Source organism: Columba livia, chromosome 18 (assembly GCF_036013475.1).
Source record: "Columba livia isolate bColLiv1 breed racing homer chromosome 18, bColLiv1.pat.W.v2, whole genome shotgun sequence".
NCBI classification, from domain to species: domain Eukaryota; kingdom Metazoa; phylum Chordata; class Aves; order Columbiformes; family Columbidae; genus Columba; species Columba livia.
Window position 1 is genome coordinate 7,105,520 of NC_088619.1, and position 10,114 is coordinate 7,115,633.

At 53.8% G+C, this 10,114-nt stretch overlaps 1 protein-coding gene across 1 annotated transcript; it reads left to right on the forward strand.

Annotated features, from left to right (window-relative positions):
• Nucleotides 1-841: 841 nt before the first annotated feature.
• On the forward strand, nucleotides 842-9,317 carry FOXJ1 (forkhead box J1). Its single transcript, XM_065034723.1, has 3 exons — nucleotides 842-1,055; nucleotides 2,167-2,719; nucleotides 6,344-9,317. The coding sequence occupies exons 2-3, from the start codon at nucleotides 2,237-2,239 to the stop codon at nucleotides 7,142-7,144; spliced, it is 1,284 nt and encodes a 427-aa protein (XP_064890795.1). The 5' UTR covers nucleotides 842-1,055; nucleotides 2,167-2,236; the 3' UTR covers nucleotides 7,145-9,317.
• The last annotated feature ends 797 nt before the right edge of the window (nucleotides 9,318-10,114 follow it).

Here is a 10,114-nt window from a genome sequence, read left to right on the forward strand (position 1 = left end):
TAATGCCTCATGTTTCTCCTTTCACTGAGCTAATGGTACAAATAGAATGAAGAAAAGGCCCAGGTTTGTATTTATTTCTATAGCAGTCAAGCCCCCACAAGCGAAGGGTCGTAAAAGGGCTAGGGATGGGCACGAGCAGAGGGGAACCTGCCCGTGTGCTGGGGAGGGGGTTTGACCCCCCAGCTTGTCTCACCGAAATACCTGGAGATCCTGGCAGGAAAATCCCTTCGCCTACACACCACTGTGAGAGTCCTCACTGTTCTATTTTAAAGCCCTTGGGCTGGCAGTGGCGGGCTCAGGTATTTCTTATAGAGGCATATGCCTGTAATCCTTTTAATTAAGTAAACATGGGCCCCGTCCTTTATTTTGGGGTCTACCAGTCCCCCTTCAGCTTTGCTGTGGGCAGCTCAGAGGTCAGAAGTGGAGGTGGGGGTAGAAGTGGGGCACAGGTAGGAGGAAAGGGCTGGGATTGCACCTGTGCCAACTCTGCTGGGGGGGCAGGACACAGGTTTTGTGTGTGTGTGCTGGTGCTGCAGGGGCTGGATTTGACCCCGCGTGGGGGGCTACGGTGGTCCCTGCACCCTCCTCGCAGAATTCCCGGGTACCACAACCCTGCCCACCCAAGACCCTGAGCCGCTCCCCTATCCCCATCCCGGGGGGCGGTCTGTCCCCAAATAACCAAGTCTCAGCCAAAAACTGGCAGGTCCCTTCCAACTCCCCATGGCAACGCGCGGACCAATGGGAGGGCCGGAAGCTGTTTACGGGGCGGAGCGTTGCCGTGGCAACGCGTGAAGCCTTTCGGAGCAGCTACTTAACGGCAGCCCCCGGGCGGCGGCAAATCACGGCGGCTCGGCGGGCAGGGCCCGGCACCGCGGGCACCGCTACCGGAGGGGGGATCGCACACCCCCCGCCATCCCAAGGCCGCGGCTTTGTTGGGTTTTTTTTTTCCTTTTTTTTTTTCTTGCCCTTTTTTTTTTCGTCTCCTGTTTTTTTTGTTCCAGAAGCTTCTTGCTCTCTCGTGAACTTTGGAAGTTGGGGGACATCACCGGGACGGGGTAAGGGACGGCGGCGGAAAGGCGGGGGGACTGGGGGGGTTGGCCGGGGCAGGCGGGGGGACGGATCCGCCCGACAGCGCTGCCCCCGGGGCTCGGCCGGGCGGCTCGGGCGCAGCCGGCTGTCGGGGCTGTCGGGGACGATGGGTTTGCACGGGGCGGGGGGGGATTATTGTTACTTTTCTTTTGATTTTTATTCCCCCTGCTCCCCTCCCCGAGCACTGCCGCCAGCATTTCGCGGGTTTCCCTTGCTGCGGGCACGGAAGTTCGCAGAGGCTGGGTGGTGACACTGGGGACAAGGCATCCGCGCAAGCTGTCACTGCCTTGAGCCGTATTTTTTGGGGAAAAACGTGTTTTGTGGGAGCGGGGCGGCCGGTTCCATTCCCGCACCCCCCCCCACCCCCCCCGGCTGTTGGGTTCCGCATCATTCAAACGATGGAACCCTCGGTCCCAGCGGCTCCGGTGCAGCCGGTACCGGTCTCCTCCGCCCCCACCGGCCCCGGAGGACTCTCCGCTCCCCCAAAACCACGGGATTTCGGGATTCCAGCCCAGCAGCGAAGTCAGAGGCGCATCCCCAGCTCGGGAATAACTGGAGCGTGGATCCGCGGGCTCGCTCTCAGTGAGGGTGCGCTTGCGGTGGGGCCGCGCTCCCCCCTCCCGGGTTGTTTTAGGGGGGCCAGGGGAAGGGAGGAGCAGAAATAGCCTGAAACCGAGGGAAGGTGGTAGCCGGGGGCGGGGCTGAACTTTAAGATCGGGATGTTGGATCCTGAGATTTTGTCCTGCTCGCGGCAGGTGGAACATCCTCGCTTTGTGGGACAGCAGGGCTGGATTTTGGTTGTTTGAGTGCGCTTTTTGATGTTTCTTTTTCAATTCTTTCTTCCGCCGAAGGCTTGCTGGGCAGCACCAGCCCTCAGGGACTGGGTGACACTGGGGTGCGAGGGTTTGAGGCAATTTCCCCGAGGTTCAGGGCTGCTAAAGCACGCTGGGGGAGGGATCACGGCTGCGGTGCGCAGCACCCCGGGGATGGGTCTCACCCGGAGCACCAGGCCTGCTTGGGTGCTGGAGAGCGTCTACACCTCAGGGAGCCTCAACCCTCTCCCTGTTGTTATTGCAGGATCTGCCCCGTCCCTCCCTCCCTTTCACCTGCCCCCCAGTGAACGCAAGAGCTGCCGACACACCCAGACATGGCTCAGGGGTGGCTGAGTCGTCCACGGCCAGGCAAGGGCAGCATGGGGGACTCGGATGACCTGGATGACAGCCTGACCAGCCTCATGTGGCTGCCGGACTTCTCAATCCGAGCTAGCATTGGCAAATCCTCCTGCCCCAGCGGCCCGGACCCCCACGACTGTCAGAGGATCCCCAGCTTTGCTGCCCCATGCTCACCCCTGGCTGCCGACCCGGCGTGCATGGGCATGCCCCACACTCCCTGCAAGCCCATCTCCTCCTCCACCTCGAGGACGGCACACCATGCCGTGGCCATGCCCCCGCACCTCGCCGAGGACATCGACTACAAGACCAACCCGCACATCAAGCCACCCTACTCCTATGCCACCCTTATCTGCATGGCGATGGAAGCCAGCAAGAAGCCCAAAATCACCCTCTCTGCCATCTACAAGTGGATTACTGACAACTTCTGCTACTTCCGACATGCTGATCCCACCTGGCAGGTAAGAGATATAGAGACCTCTTTCCTTGTCCTCTTTCCCAGCAGGGCTGAGGAGGGCTTTCCACAGCCTCCATCGCACAAAGTAAGGTCCTGCAGGGATGCTGGATCCTACAGGGATGCTGGATCCCACTGGGAGGAGAGCAGCACCAGCAGCTGGTGGGGAAGGGCTGTAACAGGAAAGTGCTTGGGTGCACAGAAATGTCACGGCCATGAGAGCAGTGGAGGGAAGAAGCTGTGATGGAGGAGAGCTCAGGGCCATTTTAGTAGCAAGAAGGTACCCGCTGGTCCTTGTGGCTCCTCTCGGGCCTGTGGTGAAGGCATCTCTGTCCCCAGCTCCACGTTTCTGGAGCCCCTTGGGGCTGCACATGTGTGAAATCACCATGTCAAGTATCTCAGGGGGCTGAGGACCGAGCTTTGGAAGGGAACCCTGGGGAGATGCCACTTGTTGGACAAATAGCTCACTGGGGAGGTTCAGATCAGAAATGTTGCAGCTTTCCAAGCAGGATAGAGGGCAGGTCGCCCGTCCCCTTGGACAGGCGAAGGAGGCTCCATTACTGTGAAGAGCTGCTGAGGCCTCAGAGGGAAGCCCAAGAGAGGTCAAATAAGGTTGTTGTCCCCAGCTAGCATGACAGTGTCCCCAGGGGGTTGGGGACAACCCCCAGGCTCACCAGCTGTGGGGACAGCCTGAAACACAGGGGTTTTTCCCAGCCACCTTGGCTCGCTGCCCTCCTCCGTCACATGAGGGGACCCGCTGGCACGTGAGACATGAGCAGGAGGGACCTTGGGTGGCTTGTCCCTCCGCTCAGGCTATTCCCAGCCCAAACCCACAATGTGCCAGTGATCCTGGCAGCAAAACTGCGGCAAACCCCCTGCCCAGGTATTATCCAGCTTCTCCCCAGGGCTCTTGAAGCCCATCCATGTGAAGGGAACCCCCTGGTCCCTCTCTGGGATCACCTGGGTCCCCCCCACCTGCCCCCGTGCTGGGGGGACCCACAGGAGCGATTCAGGGGGAGGAGCTCTGTGCCAGCGTGTTGACTTCTTCCTGCAAACTCACAGCTGGATAATCACCACATTTTTAATTAAATGTGTTTATTAAAAAAAGAAAGAAGGTTTTCAATCCCTCTGTGCAGAGATGCAGGGGGTTCATGGGATTGTTGCAGGAAGGAATGATAAATATGTTAACTGGCCGAAGGGCAGCCCAGGCTGCATGAAATCTGGGATGGGGAGGGGAAATGGGGGGGCAGAGAATTCAGCTTGCAAGTCTCTGACCCTTGTAAAATTTTGTTAAACTGTAAATCTGGAGTTACCACAGCCTGGATTGTTTCCAGGGATATCTGTGGTCCTGCTGCTTCTTTCTTCTTTCTCTCCCTTTTTTTTTTTCTTTTTCTCCTTCTTTTTTCTCTTTCTGTATTTTTTCTTCCTCTTCCTTCTTTCTTATTCTTTTTTTTTCCTCTTTTTCTCCTTTTTTTTTTTTTCCTTCTTGCTTTCTCTCTTTTCAAAGCTGCATTCTCATCCCCTGATTCCCGTACATGAAGACAGCCTGGAAAGGTCATGCCACCCATACTCTGGGGGGAGATGGATATATTCCTGTGGGAGCTGAGTGCTTTGGAGAGGAGCCAACACACCCAAGGAGCTTCAGCCCAGAGGAGGGTTTTGTTGTGTGTGTGCATGTTTTTCAACAGCTCTAGGCATTCAAGCCTTGTTTTTCCTATTCGGCACTACGGATTATGGATGAATAAGCATAAAGATATCCAGGCAACATTAAAAAAAAAATACCCTCTACCATATCCAATCTCTTAATAGAGTCTTGGCTTTGTGGAGTCCAATGCTGGGTTATTTACCCAATAACTGAGTTTCCTTTCTGATTATTCACATCACTCCAGGCACATTCAGGGTTTCAGAACAGCTCGATGGGAGCAGAAACTCCACTTATTTTTTTTCCCCAGCTCGTTTGAGTGGTGGCTGATGAGGTTGCAGTGATTTCACAGGGAGCTTCCCCAGGCCTGGAGGCTGGGGACACCCAGGGCTGTGGTGGGACAGCCCACATGTCTCTCCATTTTTGTCTGTCTGCATTGTGTCAGCCTGGATGCAGAGAGGCACAGTGCCTATTTTTTGGCCAAATATTTTCCCTTGGACACCAGCAACATGCACTGACGAATCAGGGGATGCAGGGAGGGCCCTGATGATGCTGTCCCCCATGGTACTGCCATGTGTTGCCACTTGTAATGGGGCCACGGCCACATCGTGTCAGGACCCTCCTCTTCCTCCTGAGCCACCAAGGAGGACCTGAGCTCCTCCAGCTTAGCTCCATGCCTAGAGCAAGTCTGGCCAGTTTCTCCTAGTGGAGAAATTGGGGCCCCATGGCCCCAATTTACAGCCAAGGGGAGTTCTCCAAAAGCCTCCAAAAGCCTCACATTGGCTGGCAAGTCCTGGCTTGAACCCTGTGCTAGTTTGGATGAATTGAGGTAATTTTCCATAGTTAATTTTCTTGTTGATGGCGAGGGTGGTCCTTTGTTTTGAAGGTAGTTAGAGAATAATAAGATAGCACCCTGGTACAGAGTCAATGTTCTCTTCCAGTAACTTTCCAGTGTTTGGAATTTAGTATGAGAGAATGTAAGAACTCACTGATGCTGATACGTATCGATAGGGAAGCCCTTGGCTCCTGTGAGCCCTGGCTGGATTAGACGGGAGACACGAAAACTCTGTTGGTGACTTCACAGTATCACAGTATCACAGTATGTTTGGGATTGGAAGGGACCTCAAAAGATCATCTAGTCCAATCCCCCTGCTGGAGCAGGAACGCCTAGGTGAGGTCGCACAGGAACATGTCCAGGTGGGTTTTGAATGTCTCCAGAGAAGGAGACTCCACAACCTCCCTGGGCAGCCTGGGCCAGGCTCTGTCACCCTTACTGAGAAGAAGTTTCTTCTCAACTTTAAGTGGAACCTCTTGTGTTCCAGCTTGATCCCATTACCCCTTGTCCTATCATTGGTTGTCACCGAGAAGAGCCTGGCTCCATCCTCGTGACACTCACCCTTTATATATTTATAAACATTAACAAGGTCCCCCCTTAGTCTCCTCTTCTCCAATCTAAAGAGACCCAGCTCCCTCAGCCTTTCTTCATAAGGGAGATGCTCCACTCCCTTAATCATCTTCGTTGCCCTACGCTGGACCCTCTCCAGCAGTTCCCTGTCCTTCTTGAACTGAGGGGCCCAGAACTGGACACAATATTCCAGATGGGGTCTCACCAGGGCAGAATAGAGGGGAAGGAGGACCTCTCTCGATCTACTAACCACCCCTCTTGTAATACACCCCGGGTGCCATTGGCTTCCTGGCCGCAAGGGCCCAGTGCTGGCTCATGGTCATCCTGCTGTCCACCAGGACCCCCAGGTCCCTTTCCCCTACACTGCTCTCTAATATGTAATTTCCCAACCTATACTGGAACCTGGGACAGGAGAGTTCCTGCTGGGCATGTAGTGTGGGATGTCTTGATGTTGCCGGTTCTGCCTTCTTCTTCCCAAAGGTCCTTGCTGAAAATGTGCTTTTCCATCAGCCTCCCCACACAGGTAGGTGCTGCAGCAGCAGACTAGTGTTCAACCTTGTTTTTTTTGTCTTTTTTGGGTCTAGAACTCCATCCGGCACAACCTCTCCTTGAACAAGTGCTTCATCAAGGTGCCCCGGGAGAAGGGTGAGCCAGGGAAAGGTGGGTTTTGGAAGCTTGACCCCGAATATGCTGACCGGCTCAAGAACGGTGCTTCCAAAAAGCGGAGGATGCCCTCGGTGCAGATCCATCCGGCCTTCACCAAAAAAGCCCAGCAAGGATCATGGTGCGTCACCAGCCCGCCCGCTTCAGCTTGCACCTCCAATAACATTCTCAACGTCAGCACGGAGTCGCAGCAGCTCCTGAAAGAGTTTGAAGAAGTCACCGGCGACCAGAACTGGAACCTGGTGGATGGCAAAGCAGGTCACAAGCGCAAGCAGCCCTCGCCCAAGCGAACGGCCAAGGCGCCCCGGCTTTCCAACCCGGCTTTGCTGACCCAGGAAGAGCAGAGCGAGCTGGGATCGCTCAAAGGTGACTTTGACTGGGAAGCCATCTTCGACACCAACCTGAATGGAGATTTCTCCACTTTTGGGGATCTGGAGCTCACACCTCCTATCACCCCCGTAACGCGTGACCTGGACTTGACGGTACACGGGCGCCACATCGACTGTCCCCAGGGGCAGGAGCAGGTCCTCACTGAATCCAGCCAGAACAACTTGGACTTTGATGAAACCTTCATGGCCACTTCTTTCCTGCAGCATCCCTGGGATGAAGGGTCGAATGATTACCTCTCCAACTCCATCAACGTGGAGCAGTTGTTTGAGCTCAACGATGTCTCTCTGCCAGGCGACGGGAGCGACTGGACCAGTCTGGCCTCTCTCCTGTAAGAGGCCAGTTGCCATTCAAAGCCCACCCAGACTTTAGCAGGATGCTCCCCTCCATGCTGGTGGGACTTAAAAGGGACAAGATTTTCTACAGATAGACACATCCATAGTGACTTTTGCCAGCTTCATCGTAAGATTATTCACAGGAACACCAGGGAGGAGAAAAAAAACAACCACCACCACAACAGGAACTGTTTGATATATCTTTAAAGGACACACCAGAAGTCTCAAGTTCATGAGTTTTTTCAAGAGAAGAATATGACATTACTTATTTTTTTACTTTCAAAGGAAGAAATGTGAATTATCTTTTTTCTTTTTTTTTTTCCTGTGGAAATGGACACTGCATATGTTCCTCCAGGGCTAAAGGAGAACATCTGCATAATCCCACCCAAGACAGGAGATTTCTGGTGGCTTAGGACTCCATAGACTAAGTGCAATTTTCTCACCTCTTTGTCTCTCCATTTCTCTCTGTTCTTTTTCTGTCTAGGGTAGTTGGTAGGTATAGCGTGATAATTAGCTTACAGGTAAATAGAAGTCCCTTCTGGATTCTCTGAGTTCAACCTCCCTCCTGACTTGTGCCTAGGGAGGACGAAAAGGTCTATAAATTCAGCAAGTCTGCCTCTTTAGATGTTTTTATATAATCTATTATATATTATATATGCAAAGAAACCTATATTTTTAGCATTAGAGTTTCATAATAGTGGCGGGTTAGGGGAAATGCAGTTTGGGAGTTGTTTTATATTTTCAGTGTTTTTAAAGGCTTGTGTTTGTCATTTTGTAAACCAAGACCACACGAAGGAGGATTCCTGCACCAGCAGCAACAGGTTTCCTTAAGGATCCAGGGACTGGCCTCAGCAGAAGCAAAGCAGCGGGGACCAGGGTGCTCCCAGAACTGGCTTTTGTACTTTTTTGTACCCAAAATCCTCGCTGTGGTTGCCGAAGGGTCTAGGCCACCATAAACTTTCTCTGTCCTTCACCATCTGACAAAGCCCCTCTCTGTTTTTGGTCCAAGACTGCTCTCCACTTCTCTTGCTCATCCATCAGGCTCCAAGCGGCTGCTGGGACAATGCAGGACCCCAAAGGAGGATGTGCTTTTGGGGGAGCCATGAGGAAAACACCATGACATGGCCATCATCTGTCAGTGACGGGGTCATTCCCCATTGAATACTCCCAGGTGGGACCGAGGAGGAAAAAGACCCACATCCAGGCCTCATCCAGAAGCCTCAAGCCAAAGACTGTGCGTGCAACAGGCTCCGAGGACGGCAGCGGAGATGAAGTCCCCCTGATGATCTCGCAGATGGTCTTTTAGCATCTCTGCAGCCTTGTCACCATCCAGCCAGGAGCCGTTTGTCACCCAGGAGAGCTGCTGGGACTGACACGGACCAAAGCTTTGGCCCTTGGGCTCGGTGGGTAGCGAGAGCGGGGCAGGGTCCCCGCAAAGTAGCTCCAAACCATTTCAGGAGCGGAGCCAAACTCTGCTGAAACTTGACTGGAAGGTCTCCAGAACTGGATTCTTTGCCCCTCCTTTGCTGTAGGTTATTAGAGATAGAGTAGCCATTAGGTAGGAGTAAGTAGAAGCTGTAGATTTAGTGGTGTGTCTTAGACTTGCCGAAAAAAATGGAAGATTGTAAAGAGTTTCTTTTTTGGTTACAAAAGCACTTAGGACCTTTCAGATGAGCAATATAATTTAGCGAGAGTATAGTTGTAGTATAAGAATCAACAAGAAAGCCTTAAAAATATATATATATATAAATTACCCTTGGAGTAAGTTGCACCCAAATTTGGGGAGAGAGTTGGGGCCGTGCAGGCAGGAGCACAAGTCCTGCATCCCCCTGGTAAAGCATGGAGCGGGCTGAGATTTGACAACTCCAGCTCATGTAACCAGCAGAGCTGGAGCCAGGGCCACCCCTTCGCCCAGGTGCCAGCGTCTGAAGTCCCCTGGGATGCCACCACATGGCTGGGGACAGTGTCCCAGAGCCGAGGAGCGAGATTTGGGGATTGATGTAGATGTATATAACTGTATTGGCGATACTTCTTTTTTAATTGTTGTTTTTGTTATATTTTCCTGTTTTGGGGCCTCTATACTGATGCTGAAGAACTGCAAAGATATGTGTGCAATTTAACCTTTTTTCATGGAAAGTTATTTACAAAGTAAAAGAAAAAAGAGAAGAAAAAACCCTTTTGCCTCCTTGTTTCCCTCCGGCATGGCCTGGCTCTGTCTGCCCCTCTCCCTGGGGGTAGGGGACATCTCACCAGCCCTGGCTGTACCCCCAGCCCCGGTACACAGCTCCTACCACCCAACTCTGCAGGGGCACAACAGTTCCCTGCGGGGAAACTGAGGCACAAACCACCACCCATGTGACGATAGTTACACACCATATGTGGCACAAGGGTGGCCGTGTCCTGAGTTCTGGGAGCTGCTCCCAACCCCTGAAGCATCCTTCCCTGCTCATATCTTCTGCAGGTGACACGGTGTGAGTGCCTGACATTGTCCCTTTGCTTAAGCCACGTCCCCACCTGTCCCTGTAGATGCCTTTAGAAACACATGTGGCTTCAGAGCCCTCCTGGGTACAAGGCGGTGAGAGGAGCTGCACAAAAGCCGCAGGAACAGCCGGGCCCTCGCGAGGCCAATTACGCCGAGGAGCAGTCGGGCTCCACCATGGCAGGGAAGAAAAGCAGCATACGCTCAGCTGCCAGCCCAGGGACAGGGGGTCTGGGGGCAGCGGGTTTGGGGAGCCCCACGGGGAGGGCAGGGTGGCTCGGGGATGTGGGGCTGGCCAGGGCCAGGCTGGGGACCTCTCTGTGCCCCCAGTGTGGGGCTGTGCTGCCACTGGGGGTGGTGGGAGAAGGGGCCTAGAAGGGGGGTCCAGAAAAAGGTGGTTTGGCTCCCAGTTGGTGGCTGCCCAGTCCCTTCTGTCACATCTGAGCATCTCCAGGGACAAAGATCCCCCTCTGGATGCTGCCTGGGGTTCA

Excerpts from the sequence above, each read along its gene's own strand:
- FOXJ1 (XM_065034723.1), top strand. The coding sequence starts at position 2,237 with ATGGCTCAGGGGTGGCTGAGTCGTCCACGGCCAGGCAAGGGCAGCATG. Across the intron at positions 2,720-6,343 it reads ATGCTGATCCCACCTGGCAG|AACTCCATCCGGCACAACCT; the intron begins GTAAGAGATATA and ends TTTTGGGTCTAG.